This window comes from Salvelinus namaycush, chromosome 9 (genome assembly GCF_016432855.1).
Source record: "Salvelinus namaycush isolate Seneca chromosome 9, SaNama_1.0, whole genome shotgun sequence".
Classification (NCBI taxonomy): domain Eukaryota; kingdom Metazoa; phylum Chordata; class Actinopteri; order Salmoniformes; family Salmonidae; genus Salvelinus; species Salvelinus namaycush.
Genome location: NC_052315.1, coordinates 24,521,914 through 24,545,708, shown reverse-complemented (window position 1 = coordinate 24,545,708; position 23,795 = coordinate 24,521,914). Strand labels below are relative to the sequence as shown.

General features: G+C 42.6%; 1 protein-coding gene across 1 annotated transcript in view; it reads left to right on the top strand.

Annotated features, from left to right (window-relative positions):
* The window catches only part of LOC120053208 (cadherin-13-like), a 497,821-nt gene that overhangs the window by 311,642 nt on the left and 162,384 nt on the right, over nt 1-23,795 (top strand). Inside the window, 1 exon segment of the mRNA XM_039000365.1 lies at nt 22,022-22,162. Coding sequence (XP_038856293.1) covers nt 22,022-22,162 — 141 coding nt within the window.

Sequence of the window (23,795 nt, the reverse complement as noted above, 5' to 3'; positions counted from 1 at the left end):
AACGTGGCTTTGGTGGATGGAGCGAGACATGATGTCCCAGATGTGCTCATTTGGATTCAGGTCTGGGGAACGGGCGGGCCAGTCCATAGCATCAATGCCTTCCTCTTGCAGGAACTGCTGACACACTCCAGCCACATGAGGTCTAGCATTGTCTTGCATTAGGAGGAACCCAGGGCCAACCGCACCAGCATATGGTCTCACAAGGGGTCTGAGGATCTCATCTCGGTACCTAATGGCAGTCAGGCTACCTCTGGCGAGCACATGGAGGGCTGTGCGGCCCCCCAAAGAAATGCCACCCCACACCATGACTGACCCACCGCCAAACCGGTCATGCTGGAGGATGTTGCAGGCAGCAGAACGTTCTCCACGGCGTCTCCAGACTCTGTCACGTCTGTCACATGTGCTCAGTGTGATCCTGCTTTCATCTGTGAAGAGCACAGGGCGCCAGTGGCGAATTTGCCAATCTTGGTGTTCTCTGGCAAATGCCAAACGTCCTGCACGGTGTTGGGCTGTAAGCACAACCCCCACCTGTGGACGTCGGGCCCTCATACCACCCTCATGGAGTCTGTTTCTGACCGTTTGAGCAGACACATGCACATTTGTGGCCTGCTGGAGGTCATTTTGCAGGGCTCTGGCAGTGCTCCTCCTGATCCTCCTTGCACAAAGACGGAGGTAGCGGTCCTGCTGCTGGGTTGTTGCCCTCCTACGGCCTCCTCCACGTCTCCTGATGTACTGGCCTGTCTCCTGGTAGCGCCTCCATGCTCTGGACACTACGCTGACAGACACAGCAAACCTTCTTGCCACAGCTCGCATTGATGTGCCATCCTGGACGAACTGCACTACCTGAGCCACTTGTGTGGGTTGTAGACTCCGTCTCATGCTACCACTAGAGTGAAAGCACCGCCAGCATTCAAAAGTGACCAAAACATCAGCCAGGAAGCATAGGAACTGAGAAGTGGTCTGTGGTCACCACTTGCAGAACCAGTCCTTTATTGGGGGTGTCTTGCTAATTGCCTATAATTTCCACCTGTTGTCTATTCCATTTGCACAACAGCATGTGACATTTATTGTCAATCAGTGTTGCTTCCTAAGTGGACAGTTTGATTTCACAGAAGTGTGATTGACTTGGAGTTACATTGTGTTGTTTAAGTGTTCCCTTTATTTTTTTGAGCAGTGTATATTATTGAAATAATGTTGCGATTGTTTGTGAGAATGCCAACAGATGTGGTTCTCGTGGGGGAACGATTCTATTGGGGAAAGGTTCCTGTGGGTGTTGCCATGGAAGCCAAGAAGGGGAGTGAGGTGTGTGTGTGTGTGTGTGCTCAAACACACATGCATGTGGAGGTCTGGGAGAGGAAGTGTGTCCATTTGATGAATGGGCCTGTGCCTGAACTCAATTGTATACACTAATTGTAGTCTCACCCATTCATTTCTAATGACCGGTCATTTTTGACTTGGAACACCACAGGTGTACAAAGTTAAATAAAACACCCAAAATTTAACAAAAATCATCTAAATGTATTTTGTGTGTTCAGATGTCCTGTGCGGACAAAGTCATGGAACCTTATGACAATCAGATTAAATGAACTACATTTTTCAGAGAGAAAACCTGTAAATCGGTCCTATTCGACCGGAACACAGCAGGAGGGTTAAAAGCTTTCAATTCTCACAGTATCAACTTTGCTGTGCGCTCTAGGCTTCTTTTTACAGCCTATGGCTCGAGGAAACTGTGCAGACACGGTGAACTGAGATATCTGATTGGCCAGCTGTAGGCCTTTAGGTGCACTTGAGGGATATCCAAAAGACATCCAGCCAACTTGACACAACTGTGGGAAGCATTCAAGAGGGCTGTTCAAAGGGCAAAAAGGGTGGGAGGAGTGAAACTATTAGGAAGGTGAAATTGTGAAAACGATAATGCCCTTTTAGTGTAAGAGCTGTTCTGGTGGGATGGAGTTTTGTTCTGTCTGATGACATCACCAGGCAGTAAATTAGGTAATAGACCAATAAGAAATAGAGTGACAAACCTCTCTGCCAACAGCTAGTTTTTAACTCCCAGACAGTCCTAGCATAATTCTTGCTTGAGAAATTGCTCTTTGCCAAGAACGTTTTTATTTATTTTTGACCATTTTAACTGAAAACAATCACAGTAAGGTACTTAATTGTTACCCAGAAATGATTTGATATTGAGATAAAAACAGCTGCATTGGACCATTAATGGTTGGCATGGCATCAAATATATGTTGTGGTGCATGCTGGGTACTGGGAACCCACCTGCCAGCTAGTGTGACAAATTTGAGGAAAGTTGACACCAGAGGTGTGACCAAGTCCCTATTATTCAAGTCACAAACAAGTCTCAAGTCACAAGGTCCAAGTCTCAAGTCGAGTCCCAAGTAGAACGGGTCAAGGCTTGAGTCAAGTCCAAGTCATGTATTCTAAAAGCAAGATGAGTCGAGTCACAAGTTTTTCCAAGTTAAGTCTCAAGTCAAGTATAAAAAATATATACAGTACATGCAATGACTTGTTTAACTACAAATGGAGGTTCTATCTGACATTTTTCCCAAAAAATGTTTCACATATAATATATCTTTAGATGTTTCTTCATATGTCTGTAATGTTATATTTCTGAAAAAGTAAATTTTAAGGGAAAAAAAGGAAAAACAAGAAAGTTCTATCTGCATAAACCCATTTGAACTTGGCGCTAGAAGGTTCTATCTGCAATACTCTGATGAAGACAGCTTGTCCGTCGAAACGTTGGATATTAGGTTATTCAATTATTGCATCTGAGCTCCTGGAGTGTGCGGCTCTCCTTTACTTTTTAAAGTGTTCTACTCCACTAGCCAGCACCTCACCTAAACAGGTGTGCTTTTATTTCGCCTCTAGATCTTTCTGCAATCCAATCACAAGCGTGAACAAATACGGACAGACCAATCAGAACACATGTCTTTGCCATCTCCCTCTAAGTATGGTCTAGGCTAGTCTAGCCAGCAATAATTGCACGCAAGCAAAAAACAACACTGTCAGAAATCTTAAAGTAAGTGATGTCACATTGTTGCTAAGTGATGACAGTAATTTGTCTTATGATCATAATGAATTTCTTACTGTGTGTAATGTGTTCTGACTCTATTTAGGTAACATAGTGTTATTCTATCGTTTATGTATTCAGATAGCTCAAGTATTTTTTTTTTTTACTGAAAATGTCTCATTCAGAAGTGTCAGATAGAACCTTACAGTGTCAGATAGAACCCAGATGGACATTTCAGAGCCATAAGGTTATATCTGCTATTGCACCCCCCTAAACATGTTGATACTCTGTTCTTTAGGTACCTTTAAGGTGAGGACCTTAATGGGTTCTGAAAAAATATTTCACTACAAAACAGTTCTGAGATCTGGGATGTGAAAAATTATGCTCAACATCTCAGTACTTAGTGCAGATAGAACCTTATACTCCCAAGGTCACGGAATATGTGTCTATTTATTGAGTCTACCAGACAGCCCTTTTCATTCATTTGTCTACAACACATTTTGATTATGTAATAATTAATTTTAACAACAAATTCCAAATGGAAGCTTCATAACCCAATTATCAAAGACCAGTAGGCCTATGCTAGTAATTGTTGCTTGATGCTTCATTGCTGGTGAGAATGCAAAGTAAACAGTTCATATTAGTGATCACCAAACAACTTTTGGAGCTGCATATTTATTTCTGTCAATCCTCTACCTAGAATTTGATGTTTGATGTTTGCACTGCACCCGAAATGCTGTACAGATGCTGTACAGCAAATCAGCAAATCTGTTCGCTAGCTCAGTTGTTCTAAAACTTTTTTATCCACGACCCCCAAAAAGGAGCGGTTCAAAGCTTGCGACCCCCCGCGCTCGCACATGCACGCGCGCACAGTTGATGATTTGAACGCTTGATACAGAAATAAACTGCGCTTTACACCTTCATTTTGAGCTGAAAGTCATTTATGTTAGCAGTCTATTTCTACTAGGGACTTCATGTCACATTTTCACTTCTCTCGAGCCCGGAGCAGGATCATATGGCCTACCTGTATGCAGGGGGCTTGCAGGATCGGATGGAAAGCATGATCTGTCTGTTGCCTTTTTCTTCCTCACAAATATCGTAATTAATTAGCTGGAACATGTTACATCTTCATCTTCAGTATTGAAGGTAGTGCGATGTTACAGCTATCTTTATAGCCAGTACCACCACTGAGGTATATAATCCGTCCAAACTAGGCCTATCTGAAATCTGAAAATGATTAATGAAATCACCAGCCTATTTTTCTGTCAAAAATGAGTCTGTAGCAGATTGCTAAACTGAATTGTATATGGATAATATCAAAGTAGGTAGGCTACTCTGTTTTTGCCAGGCAAAACCAGAGAAAATATATAAGTGCTTCTGGTGACTAATATGGATATGTGCACCTGCCTTTGTGCGCCAGTGCTGATGACTGGTCATTGGTCAACAGTCAAGACGCGCAACTTTTTGGTTCTGAAGCACAGATTACAAGAATTTGGAGCAATGCCGTAGGCCTATGTTAGTGACCAGATCAAAAAAGCAAAGGTATAAATATAAAATACAAATGGTAGGCTATATCTAGCCTAATCAAATATGTATGATATTTTTATGTATTTTTCTCATTCAGTTTCACACTCGCGACCCCCCAGTGTGCGTTTCACTAGCCAATCTGTGTTTTTTTTTGCAAATGGAGAATAGCTTATCCCACAGAGACTCTGTGCCACAAAATGATTGACAAAACATTACAAAACATGGCCAGATCATTTCAAGTCATCAGTATCACGTCTATGTCAAGTCCCAAGTCTTGGGGCTCCAAGTTGAAGTCAAGTCTCAAGTTGTTTCATTTTCTATCAAATGTGTGACTCAAGTCAGACCCGAGTCCAAGTCATGTGACTCGAATCCACACCTCTTGGTGACACTATTTCTCTGTTTTTCAGAGAGTGAGAAAGAGAGACAGAGAGACAGAGAGAGTATGTGCATGTGTGTGTGTGTGTTATAGTGAAGGGGAGGTAGCCTTTGTTTTCAAAGGCCCCTCATTACAGGCAGATAGTGCAAAGAGCCAAGTGAGCTCTCCTGGGTAAACATCCAGCTACTTTTCTTTTTTGCTGTGGATGGAATCAAGCCCACATCAAGGTTGTGAGAATGTTGTGTGTTAGCTGCCAGGGTCCAGAGTGATGTGCCTAAGCTGGATCCCCTGGTGTGATCCGCTCACTGCCTAGCAGGCTGGCTCCACTCTGAGCAGACACAGACAGGAGGCTGCAGGCTATATGCCATGATCTGATGATCTGATGAACTGAACTCTGAGCTGTGATGTGTACTGTATTGTCCATTAATGCCTCTCTAACAGCCCTGGGCCATTGGCAGGAGCTTTGTTATAGATGAGATAAAACTATAGGTTGATTGATTCCAAAAAAAAATGGATAAGGTGCAAGTAGTAACTTGAGAATGGGATTTGTTCTCAGAACATTGCCCCCATTCTAATTCGTATCAAGTATAGAGAGAGAAAGACAAAGCGAATGTGTGTGTGTTTAACAGTGAACTGTAGTTGATATGCATGAATGTCAAGAGGTCCTTTGTTGCTGTGGAAGATAGCACAATTCTAGCAGAGGGAGAAACAGACAGAGATATGTACTTACTGCACCCTCTCTCCCTCTGCCTCTCCCTGCTGCTTAATCTACCAGAAGGAAGGACAGTGAATGTGTTTTACAGTCTTAAAGTGGTCCCATATCAACAGAGATACAAAACTCTCTCTATCCCTCTGTCTACCACTTTCCTACCTCAGCAAGGCCTCAGGATAAATGTGCTTGGTTAACTACAAAACTGAAAAAGATGGCATTATTAATTGATTGAGATTTTGTTTTGAGGATCTGTTGAAAGATGTGTGAAGATGTCAATGAAGATATCTGAAAGACTAGCAGAAAGGATACACCCTGTTTAACATAAAACATACAGAACGCATGAGGGGGTAGGAGACATTCAAAGAGAGACAGTAGGGGGAACAATGGTGGAATCACAGCGGGGGAAAGTAAAGAAAGGGAATGGGATATGATTTTTAAAAAAGAAAAAAAGAAAAGCGCCATTCAATAGCTTAGAACAAAGTTGAACTTGGACTTTCTTTGGTGAGATAGTGCAAGTGAGAGATAGGAAAGAAAGTCATGAAGAAAAACAATAAAAAGAGAGGTGTAAAGGTGGGAGAAAAAAGTGTTGCTTTGTGAGACAGAATGTCATAGGGCTTATTCTATATGACTATCGCCCTGTAGCACTCACTTCTGTCATCATAAAGTGCTTTGAGAGACTAGTTAAGGACCATATCACCTCCACCTTACCCGACACCCTAGAACCACTCCAATTCACATATCGCCTCAACAGATCCACATACGACACAATCGTCATTGCACTGTCCTACCGCACCTGGACAAGAGAAATACATATGTAAGAATGCTGTTCATCGACTACAGCTCAGCCTTCAACACCATAGTGCGCTCCAAGCTCATCACTAAGTTCAGGGCCCTGGGTCTGAACCCCTCCCAGTGCAACTGGGTCCTGGACTTCCTAACAGGCCGGCCCCAAGTGGTGAAGGTAGGCAACAACACACCCACCACGCTGCCCCTCAACACGGAGGCCCCAGCCCTCTCCTGTACACCCTGTTCACCCAGGACTCCTACTCAATCACCAAGTTTGCTGACGACACAACATTGTTACGCCTGATGAGACAGCCTACTACAGGGAGGAGATGAAAGACCAGGCGGAGTGGTGCCAGGAAAATAACAAAATGAAGGAGCTGTTGTGACTTTTGGATATTCAAAATAATTTACTGATTAATTACTGGAATAATTAATTGATCTAATTAATTAATTAATTTGGTTATCTTATCCAAATTAATCAAAGAGGGGCACCCTTAAGCGTTTTGATATAGAGAGACACCTTGAATTAACTCTATCATTAACTGTTATACCATTAATTCAAAATCAACAATAGTTTTAATCAACTGTCAATTTACTATATTCTCATTCTGAACGGTCATCGAGCTCGGAAACTTCAGTAATCCAATCGCTTGTAAATTAACTCAATGCCACAAATAATTAATTCAAGGTTTTATTTACTAGACTAAATAAGTTGGGAAATGGGGAAATTAACAGATACAATATAGAGGCAGGGTATATTGGATACAACACAGTTATTGAGGTGAGAATCCCCACAGGTCAATATAAATGAACTTCCGCACACAACTCAGCAAATACAACAGTACATACCGTACATTCATCAGACTTTTGAGGACGAGATAGTCTTATCAATTGAGAGGGAAATATGAGAGGCTCCACCAACACATGCTTTCACAAATGTGAAATGATAGTTTCATCAACCAGGAATCGCCAGTGGGGCTAGGCTATCAGTTCACATCTGAATGTGAACAATGCAGAAACGGTATTGATCATGGGTTGGTGAATTAGACCTGCTGTCTTACAACTACTCAATAACTTCCAACCACGTTACACACACAATGCCACTTTCATAGAATAGGAACAATGTAACAGGGAAATGACTTGTGTGTCAATGTTTTCTGTCAGTGGGATTCTGTCAGGATGAGATGAGTGGTTGGAGGATGGTGGTCTCAGTCTCTCTCTCGCCAGTGGAGCTGAGGCCAGCGAGATGGAAATAGCTCACAGCCGAAGGAGTGATTCCCACGTCTTACTCTCTTTGTTCTCAGTTCTCAGTCCAGAAAAGTAAAGTCTATTAGAGTTGATTTCATTCTTTCTTAGATCCCCCGGGATGTATTACGAACTCAGTCCGTCGGTCTTGAATGAGCAACAGTCTGCTCTGCAGGGTCCTCTCTGGTGATTCCTCTGTCTGAGCAGGATAAGGTTTCTTCAATTGGTGTTTTGGATTCCAAGGAGATGGGATTGTTTGTAGCCTCGCCTTGCGGAACTTGATCTCCTTTCTGTTTAGTAAGTCCTCTAATTTATGTGGAGACTCACAGAAGGCTGACTCTAATGGCCGGACAGTGTGACACTGGAACAACCCGTTGGTCCTAAGAACTCAACACATTTATTGTTCATATGAAATAAACCTTGGATTTCCTCAGAAGTGTTCACAGAATTTTAAAATATATTTTGTACAAGACAAACAATCTCTAAGATGAAGTACACAGCCAGTAGATACCAAACACTTCTTGTGTAAAATCTATACATTTTATGTTACAGTGAAATACCCATTATATTTATTTTATAACAAAGAAGGATCAGAAGATAAATCTCACATTGTGTTTCAGGTTATATCAACATGTCATGAATACAACAATTTAATACATTGATAAGAAACATGTTTAATATGCATTATTGGAGCCCTTTTCTCTTTGTTACGGAGAGTGAGGAACAAAAAGACCCGGCGTTTTCTTTCTGTCTTGGAACACAGCTCTGGCGCCAAAATCCCTAATAATCACCTCCCCACTCATGTAATAACCCAGGGAAATCACAAGGTGATCTGCTGTTTTTAAGTTGTCTGTCTCCTATCTCCTGATCTCCTCAGGGTCGTAAATAAAGGGGGGGGGGGCATATGAGCTATTGTCCCTGGTGGCCTTTATGGCCCAACCATATTATGGAGCCGGCATTCCGGCTCTGGTAAACCCCTAAGGATGACCCTGGTTCCTGTGTTACCCTGTAATTGTAAATCACGCAAAGGTTTGGCAAGGGGAGCCATCTTCTTTTGAAGGGCCCAGAGTGAAAAAAAAGAGCTAATGGAATTTTGATTATGGCATCATACCTATTTAGGAAGGTAATGTAGTATCTGAGACAGTGGAACACAACACCTCTGCCTGACTCTGCGCTCACAGCTCTACTTACTTTGGGATGGCATTATTCCTGAAAGCTGTGGAATTATTTTAAGAGAAAATCGGGTGACCACATAATGGGATACATATTTCTAAAAGCCTGTCATTTAATTTGAGATGTTCAATTTAATTTATATTTTGTTCAGTCCCGTGGCTGGCTGCGTTTACTGCAATTATGCCATGTTATTCTTTCGTTCTGTGAAAAGATGATTAATGCACTTACAGAGAACATGTTATTCTCCACTTTGGTGTAATTGCTGGCACACTGAGATCTCATTTGTGAATGCTCCTTGACCCTCATATCATGGAAAATATCTCATGTTAGTGAAGTATTCCCAGAGTTCTCTAATAGCGTAAACAAGAGAGACACTAGTCATTAAGACGTTGTCACGCCACAGGAGGACTCTGTGGAGTTTTGTGACGCCAGTGAGATGAAGTGTCTCTGAGCCCAGGTCTCTTCCAGATGGAGCTGGGTTTTTTCTCAACTCACCGGTCTGTGGAAGACCATCTGTTTATGAGGGTTTGATATATCCTCAGTTGGCTGTCACAGACACCTCTGTCACCCAGTATCTGTGGCGTAAACACCTACTGTGCTGCTGCTCCTGTATACATACTGTGTATCTGAAATGGCACCCTATTCTCTATATAGTGGTATACTTTTGACAGGGACACCAGTAAACAGCTCAGTTCATGAGTGAGAAATTAAGATTTGTGTCTGGCGTAGGGTAGAACATTGGGCGTGGGAGTAGAAGGGAGTGGAGGAGAAGAGTGGAGAGGTGGGGCGTGGGGGTCAAAGGAGCCTAGATTTACTTCACATTGATGTAAAGAGTCTCCCGCTGTGCTGAGGATGTCTCCGTGGCGCGGTGTGGCGAGGCCCAGGAGAGAAAACACAGGGAGATGTAATGAGATACAATGATAAGAACACTCCTGTTGCATAATACTGTATTCATGGGAGAGCTCAGTGTTTGTACTATGTATGCATATCACGGCTAGAGGACTGGACTCCAAGATATTAATGTATTGCACTGTACTGCTTTCTCTAATGTTACAGTGCTGTATGAATGCCACAGTGAAGTACTTTGGCTGATTGTATAATGTAATAGTAAAGCAGCTTATGCTTCAGCATAATCGAGAAACATGTGTTTCGGGAACGTAATTCTTAAGTCCATATACTGTATAAATATACATACCCAGCAGTGAACTTCCACACAGACTTTATGTAATGTAGACTACTGTTTCCAGTGTCTATGTTACACTATCACTGTGTTGACATGATAATTAAAATATGCCTGAGGGGCTTCAGGCATTGATCGTCTGGTCTCCTCCTATCTGGGGTCCAATCGATCCCAGTGTTATCAGTGATAGGAGCAGCAGAGAGGAGAGAAACGGAGCGGGCCGTCCCCACTGCCTACTGCCTCCTCTCCTCTCTTAATCTCAAAGATCCAGCCTGGCCCCCTTGTTGACAGGCCCTGTTTTAGGCTGTTACTCCCACAATAGAGAGGCTATGTGGGAGAGATTTGAGATGTGAAAATAGAGAGTTTTAAAGGAGAAATAGAATGGAGGCAGAGAGTGTGGAGGACACAGGTGATGTCACACTCCTGTCTATGGGGGCTGGTGTGGGGCTGGTGTGTTTGTGTGCGTGTGCGTTTGCACATGTGTGTGTAAGACTGTAACTGTGTCTGTGACTGTGTGTGGTTTACAAAGAGCATCTCTCTAATGAGACCAGTAGAACAGGAGAGACAGTAGAGGGTTGGACAAGGTTGGTGATGTGGGCAGGGTCATTACACAAATGGCCAATTAGAAGAAGTATTAGTAGTTTCATTTCCTCATCTCATGAATCTATATTCCATTACAGAATTGACTCTAATAGAACAATATTGTGATGATGTCTTTGCTTTGAAACATTTCCGTGATTGTGGGTAAAAATTAAGTATCTTTCAGTATAGATTATTTCACTTGCACAGAATAAATTGTATAGATTCATCTCAGTGCCTACCCACTAGGCACAGCTGGTTGAATCAACGATGTTTCAACGTAATTTGTCAATGTATTGTGATGTTGAATCTAGGTGGAAAATACATTCAATTTTTTTAAAGATATCAACTGTTGTTTTGAGGGTGAAATTTCAACCACGTGATTATGTCATAATTGTAACCAATTTTCAACATTGACAAACCATTCATAAAATATGTTGAATTTGTACCATTGAAACAACATCAGCTCTTCAACGTTGTATACGCTATAAAAACATTAGGCTGGGCAGCACACCCTGATCTACAACAATTCATTTGTGACCGACCGGCTCGATTCGGTGTTATGTAGCAAAATTTGAAATTGTGCTTTTTTACATTGGATAAAAGTAGAGAGGTACTCTATATCATAAACTACAGTTGAGGAGCAATGAGAAACTAATTCTGCTTTGAGAAAATGTAACCCCACTTTTGAGAAAATGGCCCTTGAATATTTTGCTACACGTACTGGATAGCTATTCTTTATCTACACCCATTCAGCATTGTTCACACCCTCTTAAGCAGTGGCGGGAAAAGTACCCAATTGTCATACTTGAGTGAAAGTAGAGATACCTTAATAGAAAGTTACTCAAGTAAAAGTCAGCCAGTAAAATACTACTTGAGTAAAAGTCTAAAAGTATTTGGTTCTAAATATACTTCAGTATCAAAAGAAAATGTAATTTCTAAAATATATATATCAAAAGTATAAATCATTTAAAATTCCTTATATTAACTTCTAGTTCCTCCCAAACCCGGATCCGGGAGCACCCCCATCAGTAAATAAGCTGACTAGCATAGCCTAGCATAGCGTCACAAGTAAATACTAGCATCTAAATATCATTAAATCACAAGTCCAAGACACCAGATGAAAGATACACATCTTGTGAATCCAGCCATCATTTCTGATTTTTAAAATGTTTTACAGGGAAGACACAATATGTAAATCTATTAGCTAACCACGTTAGCAAAAGACACCACTTTTTTTACTCCACCATTTTTTTACTGCATCAGTAGCTATCACAAATTCGACCAAATAAAGATATAAATAGCCACTAACCAAGAAACAACTTCATCAGATGACAGTCTGATAACATATTTATTGTATAGCATATGTTTTGTTAGAAAAATGTGCATATTTCAGGTATAAATCATAGTTTACCATTGCAGCCACCATCACAACTCTCACCAAAGCAACTAGAATAACTACAGAGACCATCGTGTATTACCTAATTACTCATCATAAAACATTTCTTAAAAATACACAGCGTACAGCAAATGAAAGACACAGATCTTGTGAATCCAGCCAATATTTCAGATTTTCTAAGTGTTTTACAGCGAAAACACAATATAGCATTATATTAGCTTAACACAATAGCCAGAAACACAACACCATTTACCAGCAGCAAAGGTTAGCGATCGTAACAAACAGGCAAAAGATATATAATTTTTGACTAACCTTGATATTCTTCATCAGATGACAGTCCTGTAACATCATATTACACAATGCATATAGGGTTTGTTCGAAAATGTGCATATTTAGCGGCACAAATCGTGGTTATACAATGTGATTAGTGGCCAAAACTTCAAGCAATCTGTCCGGCGCCATCTTGGAGAGGCACCTATTCTAATCGATAAGTAATCATAAACTTGACTAAAAAAATACAGGTTGGACAGCAAATGAAAGATACATTAGTTCTTAATGCAACCGCTGTGTTAGATTTTTAAAATTAACGTTACTGCGCAATACAGCGTGCGCTAAAGCGAGACCGCACCGAAATTCATGGCGGAATTATTATTTGACATTTGTCAACATAAATACGAATTAACCTGTCTGGCCCCGGCGTTCCGCTAGCGGAACTCCTCCCACATTCCACTGAAAAGGCAGAGCGCGAAATTCAAAAAATATTTTTTAGAAATATTTAACTTTCACACATTAACAAGTCCAATACAGCAAATGAAAGATACACATCTTGTGAATCCAGTCAACATGTCCGATTTTTTAAATGTTTTAAAGCGAAAACACAATATAGCATTATATTAGCTTACTACAATAGCCTACCACACTACCGCATTCATTCATCAAGGCACGTTAGCGATAGCAATAGGCACGTTAGCGTTAGCGAATAAACCAGCAAAAGATATTAATTTTCACTAACCTTCATAAACCTTCCTCAGATGACAGTCCTATAACATCAGGTTATACATACACTTATGTTTTGTTCGAAAATGTGCATATTTAGAGCTGAAATCAGTGGTTATCCATTATGCTAACGTAGCTTCTTTTTCCCAGAATGTGCGGATATTTCTATTAGACTCTCACCTATTCTGACCAAATAGCTATTCATAAACATTACAAAAAAATACATGTTGTATAGGAAATGATAGATACACTAGTTCTTAACAACCTGTTATGGCTGCAAGGGGCAGTATTGAGTAGCCAGTTAAATCGTGCCCATTTCAAACGGCCTCATACTCAATTCTTGCTCGTACAATATGCATATTATTATTACTATTGGATAGAAAACACTCTCTAGTTTCTAAAACCATTTGAATTATTTCTCTGAGTGAAACAGAAGTCATTCTGCAGCACACTTCCTGACCAGGAAGTGGAATGTCAGAAATCGATGCTCTGTTCAACTTCATGCCTATACATGGGCGTGATACGTAAGAGTCTACATACACTTCATACACCTTCCCCTGGTTGTCAAGAGGCGGTGAGAGAAATTTTTTTGTGTTTATCTTGGTCTGAGGTGGAATTAAAGCTCTTTGTTTGACGTGACCGTCCATTTCCTGTTTCTGGAGCGCGCGAAAGAGGACATGAATTTGCCTTCTGTTTAGCTGTCGTTATGGACGACTAACATCTCCGTCTTAGATTTTATTTGATACATGTGACCATATCATCGTAACGTATGTTTTTTCAATATAGTTTAATCAGATTATTGAAATTTTTTCGGGAGTTTTGCCGTGTTCCGTTCTCTGACTTTGTTGACGTTGGAGTGATCCGTGCCACTTGGCAAGTGCCCATGCTAAATGAAGAGGGATATTTGCCGTTCCAGATCAAAACAACGACTGTTCTGGACAAAGGACACCTTGTCCAACATTCTGACGGAAGATCACCAAAAGTAAGAAACATTTTATGATGCTATTTCTAATATCTGTCGTGCATGTGAACTGGTCGTGGGCGCCCAAGTGTTTCTGGCTATTGTGGCTACGCTAATATAACGCTACATTTTGTTTTCGCTGTAAAACATTTAATAAATCGGAAATATTGTCTGGAATCACAAGATGCCTGTCTTTCAATTGCTGTACACTATGTATTTTTCAGAAATGTTTTATGATGAGTAATTAGGTATTTGACGTTGGTGTCTGTAAATAGTATGGCTGCTTTCGGTGCAATTTCTGATTGTAGCTGAAATGTAAACTATGATTTATACCTGAAATATGCAAATTTTTCGAACAAAACATATGCTATACAATAAATATGTTATCAGACTGTCATCTGATGAAGTTGTTTCTTGGTTAGTGGCTATTTATATCTTTATTTGGTCGAATTTGTGATAGCTACTGATGGAGTAAAAAACTGATGGAGTAAGAATAGTGGTGTCTTTTGCTAACGTGGTTAGCTAATAGATTTACATATTGTGTCTTCCCTGTAAAACATTTTAAAAATCGGACATGTTGGCTTGATTCACAAGATGTGTACCTTTCATCTGGTGTCTTGGACTTGTTAATGTGTGAAAGTTAAATATTTAAAAAGAATTTCTTTTGAATTTCGCGCCCTGCACTTGAGCTGGATGTTGTCATAAGTGTACCGGTGTCGGGCTGCACCCCAAACAGGTTAATGCAATCGCAGTGTTAGAATTCTAAAAATATCTTCATTACGACATAAGGCTTATGTTATAGCGAGAGAGTGGCCAAAACCTGGGCGCAAAACTACTAGTACACAGTTCGACAGATATATGAAATAGCATCACAAAATGGGTCCTACTTTTGGTGATCTTCCATCAGAATGTTGGACAAGGGGTCCTTTGTCCAGAACAGTCGTTGTTTGGATTTAGAACATCGTTTTTCCCTCTTGAATTAGCAAGCACACTGGCCAAGTGGCGCGAAGCTCTCCTTTCTAAACAAAGGCACACAACGCAACACGCCTAACGTCCCGAATAAATTTCAAAAATCTAATAAAACTATATTGAAAAAACATACTTTACGATGATATGGTCACATGTATCAAATAAAATCAAAGCCGGAGATAGTAGTCGCCTATAACGACAGCTTTTCAAAAGGCAATCCCACTGTCCTCCTCGCGCCTTCCTGAAAACAGGAAATCGGTGACGCGTCATTCCAAGAGGACGTATTCCATCTCAGACCAAGATAATCACTCCATTTCTTCTCTCACTGCATCTTGACATCCAGGGGAAGGTGTATGACGTGCATGTATACTAATATGTATCATGCCCATTTATAGGCAGGACCCAGAAGAGAGCATCGATTTCAGATTTTCCACTTCCTGGTCAGGAAGTTTGTGCCAAATGAGTTCTGTTTCACTCACAGATATAATTCAAACGGTTTTAGAAACTAGAGAGTGTTTTCTATCCAATAGTAATAATAATATGCATATTGTACGAGCAAGAATTGAGTACGAGGCCGTTTAAATTGGGCACGTTTTTCCCCCAAAGTGACAACAGCGCCCTCTGTCCTCATCAGGTTAACAGCATAAAGACTGCTTACTATTTGCTGAGCTTCCATCAGAATCTTGGGCAAGGTGTCCTTTCTCCAGAACAATCGTCTTTTGGTTGAAAGATGTCCTCTTCTCCTGTAGAAATAGCAGCTAACGCTAGCCATCCACTGGAGAGGTGTCCAACTCGTGATAGCGCGTCACAAAGAAATCCCAGAAAATCGCAATAAACTGATATAAACTGCTATAAGTCGGTTTAAATTAACTACCTTATGATGTCTTTAACACCTATAACGAATAAAAACATGACCGGAGATATAGAACTGCTAAAACGAAAGGTTTTCAGGACGCCAAAGAACGGTACTTCTGTTCCATGAGCTTTTATAGTGCCCCAGATGGTGCAATCCACTCCATTCAAATTCTCACCGCTTACTGACATCTAGAGGAAGGCGTATGCAGTGCATGTAGCCCCATAGCTTACATGGGGACTTATAAACTGACCCTAGAACAGGGACCTCGATTTCAGAAATCTCACTTCCTGACAGGAAATGTGCTGCAGAATGAGTTCTGTTTCACTCAGAGAAATAATTCAAACGGTTTTAGAAACTAGAGAGTGTTTTCTATCCAATAGTAATAATAATATGCATATTGTACGAGCAAGAATTTAGTAAGAGGCCGTTTAATTTGGGAACGAATTTTTACAAAGTCGAAATGGCGCCCCCCTATTAAGCATAGCAGACAACACCATTTTCTTGTTTTTAAAATGTATGGATAGCCAGGGGCACACTCCAACACTCAGACATCATTTAGAAAAGATGCATTTGTGTTTAGTGAGTCCGCAAGGCCAGAGCAGTAAGGATGACCACGTGTTCTTCTCTTGATAAGTGTGTGAATTGTCCTGGCCTCCTAATCATTCAAAATGTAACGAGTACTTTTGGTTGTCAGGGAAAATGTATGGAGTAAAAAGTACAATGTTTTCTTTAGGAATGGAGTAAAAGTTGTCAAAAATAAAGTCATGTACTGATACTCCAAAAAACTACTTAAGTACTTTACACCACTGCTCTTAAGCCTTGGCCCTACCCATCTCATTAAGGATTCACATGCATGGCATCAGCAGCCTGGTGGTCCAAAATAGCATAACTTGTGTATTTTAACAGCAATAAACCCATCTGGTTCAACATTTATTTAGTATATGTCAATCTAGCAAACCAGGCTACTAAAAGCAATGTTCTAAACATTGTTTCTAGCTTGTTAGCTAGCTAGCTAACATTAAGTTAGGTAGCTAGCAAGTTCAAATAATGACCACATCATATAGCTGACATCGTCTTGACTTGAGCTAATTTGTATTCCTTTATTACAGGAAAATAAACTCACTACAAGATAATTATTTATCAATTAATGGCAAGCTAATTACAGAAAATAACAGACTAAATAAAAGCAGGGCATTCTTCCAGATTTTTTTTTTACTTTGACACTGTCTCGTTGGCCTAACATTATATCCTAATTTGACTTTGGTGCAGGTCATATTGCTTCACATTACCATCTCTTGTCACGAACATCGTCAGGGAAATGACCGGACCAAGGTGCAGCGTGGTGAGCGTACATTTTCGATTAATGTTATAAATGTCGCCAACAAAACAAGACACAACAAAAATTAACGTGAAGCTGACTAGGGCTATACAGGCCACTAACACAGACAACTACCTACAACTAAGGTGGAAAAACAGGCTGCCTAAGTATGATTCCCAATCAGAGACAACGATAGACAGCTGTCCCTGATTGAGAACCATACCCGGCCAAAACATAGAAACAGAAAACATAGAAATAAAGAAACTAGAATGCCCACCCTAGTCACACCCTGGCCTAACCAAAATAGAGAATAAAAGGCTCTCTATGGCCAGGGCGTGACAGTACCCCCCCCAAAGGTGCGGACTCCGGCCGCAAAACCTGACTCTATAGGGGAGGGTCCGAGTGGGCATCTACTTCGGTGGCGGCTCTGGTGTGGAACGCAGACCCCGCTCCACCTCTGGCTCCCCCCACTTTGGTGGCGCCTCTGGACTAGGGACCCTCGCTGCAGGCCCCGGACTGGGGACCCTCGCTGCAGGCCCCGGACTGGGGACCCTCGCTGCAGGCCCCGGACTGGGGACCCTAGCTGCTGGCCCCGGACTGGGGATCCTCGTTGCAGGCCCGGGACTGGGGACCCTCGTTGCAGGCCCCGGACCGAGGATCCTCGTTGCAGGCCCCGGACTGGGGACCCTCGTTGCAGGCCCTGGACTGGGGACCCTCGTTGCAGGCCCCGCACAGGAGACCGTCATTGGAGGCGCCGGACTGGAGACCGTCGCTGGAGGCTCCGGACTGGAGACCGTCGCTGGAGGCTCCGGACTGGGGACCGTCGCTGGAGGCTCCGGACTGGGGACCGTCACTGGAGACTCCGATCCGCGGATCAATGCTGGAGGCTTCGTGCCATGGATCCTCACTGCAGGCTCCGGGCCATGGATCATCACTGGAGGCTTCGTGCCATTGATCATCACTGGAGTGAGGAGACCTATGGACAGCCTGGTGTGTGGAGCTGCCACAGGGCTTACCAGGCTGGGGAGATATACAGGAGGCCTGGTTCTGGGAGCAGGCACAGGACTCACCAGGCTGGGGAGACATACAGGAGGCCTGGTTCTGGGAGCAGGCACAGGACTCACCAGGCTGGGGAGACATACTGGATGCCTGGTTCTTGGAGCAGGCACCGGATACACTGGGCCGTGGAGGCGCACTGGAGGTCTTGAGCGTAGAGCCCGCACTACCCGTCCTGGCTGGATGGTTACCTTCGCCCAGCAGAGGCGTGGCGCTGGCACAGGACGCACTGGGCTGTGCAGACACACCGGAGACACAGTGCGCAGAGCTGGTGCAGGATACCCTGGGCCGTAGAGACGCACTGGCGGCCAGATGCGCTGAGCCGGCACAATCCGTCCTGGCTGGATGCCCACTCTAGCCCGGCCGATGCGGGGAGCTGGAATGTAGCGCACCGGGCTGTGAACGCGCACTGGAGACACTGTGCACTCCACCGCATAACACGGTGCCTGACCAGTACCACGCTTCCTACGGTAAGCATGAGGAGTTGGCTCAGGTCTCCAACCTGACTCAGCCAATCTCCTCGTGTGCCCCCACCCAATTTTTTTGGGGGAGTGGCCTCCCGGTCTTTCGTGCCAGCCGTGACCCTGTGTAATCCTGGGCCCTTTTACTCGCTGCCTCCGCCTTCCTCGCTGCCTCCACCTGCTCCCATGGCAGGCGATCCTTTCCCGCCAGGATCTCCTCCCACGTCCAGGATCCTTTCCCATTCAGGATGTCCTCCCATGTCCAGTCCTCCTTACCATGCTGCTTGGTCCGTTTGTGGTGGGTAGATCTGTCACGAACATCGTCAGGGAAATGACCGGACCAAGGTGCAGTGTGGTGAGCGTACATTTTCTTTTAATGTTATAAATGTCGCCAACAAAACAAGACACAACAAAAACGAACGTGAAGCTGACTAGGGCTATACAGGCCACTAACACAGACAACTACCCACAACTAAGGTGGAAAAACAGGCTGCCTAAGTTTGATTCCCAATCAGAGACAACGGTAGACAGCTGTCCATGATTGAGAACCATACCCGGCCAAAACATAGAAACAGAAAACATAGAAATAAAGAAACTAGAATGCCCACCCTAATCACACGCTGGCCTAACCAAAATAGAGAATAAAAGCATCTCTATGGCCAGGGCATGACATCTCTGGTAAACACACACTAGCTATATCAAATAAAATCAAAGTGTATTTGTCCCATGGTACCTTGCATAGCGGAGTCTTTTGTTTAGACATGTAGCTAGCTAGCTAAACAATGAACCATAATCCCAACTCATAACATTACTACCCTGCATGAATCTGCAGGTAGCCAACCAACTATATGCGATGTTAGCTAGCTAGCTAACATTAGGCTATAACTAGCAATGCAAATTGATCTGAGATATGAATAATATTACTACACAGATCATACATGTAACATTAAATAGCGAGCCGGCTAATGTTAGCTAGCTAACAGTACTCTTTAACTTGCAATGAAAACAACTTCCTGACAAAATTAGAAACGTTTAATATCTGAAAATGTAGCTAGCTAGACTCTCTTACCCATATACTCGTATACGTGGATAAATGCTTCTCCCTCTCTATCACGGATGCCATGGTTTTCCTTAGTTTGAAGGTGTTTTATACAACCCTCTCTGTGTTCTCTTTGTGACCCCCTCCGCATCTTTGCAATCAAACGCCAGAATTTTCTCCATCTCCTTAGCTATCATACTCTGCTTCCACCGGGCATTCCACTGATTTAAGAACTCTGTCCTCCAGAAAATAAAGAGCAACACTTTTGCAGTTATTCGTGATATCTTTCAGAAAACCCATGTTAGAAAGGATTACTTACATGTACTATGCAGCCCTTTGTTATAGACAGAGGCGTGCTACAAGGCAGACCAATCTGAACTCTTCTCTCGGCATGTCCAGCCCATCCATTATTACTATTGTTTTTTATAAATGTAACCTTTATTTAACTAGGCAAGTCAGTGAAGAACAAATTCTTATTTACTATGACAGCCTAGGAGCAGTGTGTTAACTGCGTTGTTCAGGGGCAGAACAACAGATTTTTACCTTGTCAGCTCAGGGATTCAATCTTGCAACCTTCCGGTTACTAGTCTAACACTCTAACCACTAGGCTACCTGCCACCCCATTATCTCAGCCAATCATTGCTAGCGGGAAGGTTCCTGTCTTTTTACGGGGCTAAGCTAACTTGGCTCGTAATTTAACAATTTTATTCATATTTACAGATGGCATACACGTTTGTTATTAAGGCACATAAAAGTTCACATGTTCCAGAATGCATTTCTGCCAAAAGAAACTACTACTATCAATGTGCTATTGTGAGAATCATTATTGAGAGAATATATTGCTATTGAAGTCATTCCAAAGTGTAGGTTTAACAGAGCAAATAAAATGTCATCATACTTTATAAGTCATATCATCAATGATAATATTTAGGCCTACATAGCATTTGCAAATTCATCAAAAGCTTTTTTTCAAATATACAATGCATAGGCCTAGGGTTTCAAGCTTTGGTTATACGTTGGATTTAAATCTCCATCTCAACCAAGAATCAAAGTTAAAGAACAGCACTAAATCAAATCAAACTTTATTCCAGGTAGACCGTTTTATAGGCCATGTTGAACCCTTTCTACAAAGGGTTCTACAGGGAACCCAAAATGATTCTACCTGGAACCAAAAAGGATTATACCTGCAACCAAAAGGGGTTATCTTATGGGGACAGCTGAAGATTCCTTTTGGAAAAATTTTTTTTCTGTAGCCTGCAGGTGAATATTAACCATGGCTTTAAAAGCAACAAAATAATCTATGCTGTATGCAGAGCTGCATATTCCAAATTGAGCTTGGCATTTAACCTGCACTGCAATCACACTCCACTTCTCCAACTTACCCTAATGCCTGGCCAGCTTCTGTCCTCCAGGGTCCCTCCCCACTGCCTTCCCTCGCCTTAGAATTACCCGCGAGAGCCAAGCTCCAAAGAGGATCCTTTCTCTTTTAATGTAGCACATCATGAAAGCTGGGAGAAAAACGTTAATAACGCCGCTTGCATGTCTGCCAAGCCTACAAACCTTGATCTTATGTCTTCTGAGCCATTGAAGGGGAAGTATTGAAGCAACTCACCCCCCTAGGTATTTAAAAATGGATGAACGTAAAATACTGTGTGTCGTACTGCCATACGTCTATTCATAATCATATGTGCTGAGAGGTGTTCTACACAGGCTGTAAACACATTTGCTTGGGGATTTTTTCATCTGGTTTGCACAAGACTTGGATGCCTGATAGATGCCAGTAGATGATGTGGGTGTTTGTTGGTTTCTATAATGTGATAAGCTTAGGTTATAACAGACACTTGACATCTGTTTAGTTCTATTTAAATGTCAGGAAATGGCTGTCATATTTAGAAGACTACAGAGTACTGCACTACCACCCCCAGACAGGAGACCATGCCGTAGCAACTCCCTTTTGTTTGTTTTGTGTGTATGAGTCACTTGGGCTATGTGACTATGTGATCATTACACTCCAGTACCTGTCTGGCTCTATGCCTCCAAAAGTCTGGTGCTTTGTTCCTGAGCTTTCTAAGAGGCTTGATAGAAATGTACAAAGTGTCAACATAATAAGACGCCAAGGGGGTGTGTTTTTATTAGAATATGTTTACTCCGAAATGAATCCACACCGGCGTAACAATCATTCAGTCTAAATTGCTTTTTGTCAGTCAGTTAATAATTTGTTATCATTTGTATTAAGTGGAATAATTTTATCTCCCTCAACAAATCCTGTGTCTAATGATGATTGTGTTGTGTGTAACCCCTGAAATGGATGTGTGATAACGACAGACTTTATGACACAGTGTGTGTCTGTGTGTGTGTCCCTCCAGACACTCCCCACTACGCAGTATGAGCTGGAGATCGTAGCCCAGGACATGAAGGGAAGAGACGTGGGACTAACAGGAACATCCACGGCAACCATCACCATCACAGACAAGAACGACCATGCCCCAGAGTTCACCCACTCACTGGTAAGTACCTGCACCCCTGCTTGTTCCCCTGACTCCTCTTCTCTGTCTGTCCTCTCTGTCCCCTGACCCATGTTCCCTGTCTGTCCTCTTTGTCCCCTGACCCCTGTTCTCTCTCTCTGTCCCCTGAAATCTGTCTGTCCTCTCTGTCCTCTGTCCCCTGTCCTCTGTCTGTCCTTTCTGCCATATTCCCTGTTCTCTGTCCCCTGTCCTCTGTCCTTGTCATCACTTTATGTCCCCTGTACTCTGTCATCTGTCCCTGTTCGCAGATACAGCTGGTGGCGGGCTTGATTCACGTCCAGGTGATGGAGTGGGTTACACACACACACACACACACACACGCACACGCACACGCACACGCACACGCACACACACACACACACACACACACGCACACCAGTTATCCACCATGTCCTCTGCTATCCAATTTAAAATGATAGTGTTATAATTCTCAGAGCCTACCCGAGGAAAGGCTCAGCTCACATCAGTCGTCGTCCTGTGTGTGTGTGTGTGTGTGTGTGTGTGTGTGTGTGTGTGTGTGTGTGTGTGTGTGTGTGTGTGTGTGTGTGTGTGTGTGTGTGTGTGTGTGTGTGTGTGTGTGTGTGTGTGTGTGTGTGTGTGTGTGTGTGTGTGTGTGTGTGTGTGACCACATGTAATAAACAACGCATCACAGTAGTCAGGTGGTAGGGGCTCACAAGGGAGATAAGGGAATGTTTGAGTGTGTGTGTTTGCGTGTTGTGCTGCTATGATCATGGTGTTGGTTTCCTTTGTCAGCACAGCCTCAAGGCTCTAGTAGAAACCCTGTATGGCACACGTAACCCAATATCCACCAGCCACACTATCTCCGTCATTCAGAAAAAATGCACTTAACAAACTTAACCTATTTGACTGTTTGTGCGAACTCATGATGAGTCTTTCAAAAACTGCAACTGTTGCTGTTTTTTTTCTTCTTGAGGTGAAGAAAAACACATCAGGCCCTGGAGGAGAGGTCGTAATGTTGAGTTGTGTGGTTTTTAATGGAAATGCCCAGAGCTGTTGTCAGGCTTTGAGACACATCAACCCCAACCTCCACCAGACGGGCTCCCATAATGCATTGCCATGTCAGAGCGTTGTGAGATCTTCACAGTGAAATATTCTGGCTGAGTAGGCATGCTGGGGCCGTGCTGAGTGCACTCTGTCCATGTCCTCACTTAATGCCTCCATCTTTCTTCTGGGCATCCGTTTAACAGTGTGGAGAAATGTTCCTTTTAAAAACACAGCCATTTTAGGTGCTAAATTTCTCATATAAGTCCCCACCCGCTCAGCAGCCACTAACCTGGCCATGAATCATCTCTTATGACTTCCAACTATTGTGGGTGTGGGTGTCCATGAGCGGACATGTTAATGTGAATGTAGGCACATTCATAGATATTGAATTCCACTTGTAGTGCAAATATTCTGCACTCTCTTGAAAAACCTTTTAAAATAACATATCCTTCTGGATGTTGAAAGTTTTCCAACTGAAAACTCTGTCTACAAACATAGATGTGCATCTCTTGCATCGTGTATGTGCTGCATTCAAGCAGAGAAAGACATGTTCTGCTTTACCTTTCATCATTCATCAATCAGAGAAGAGCTAGGCTTCCTACCCTGCAGT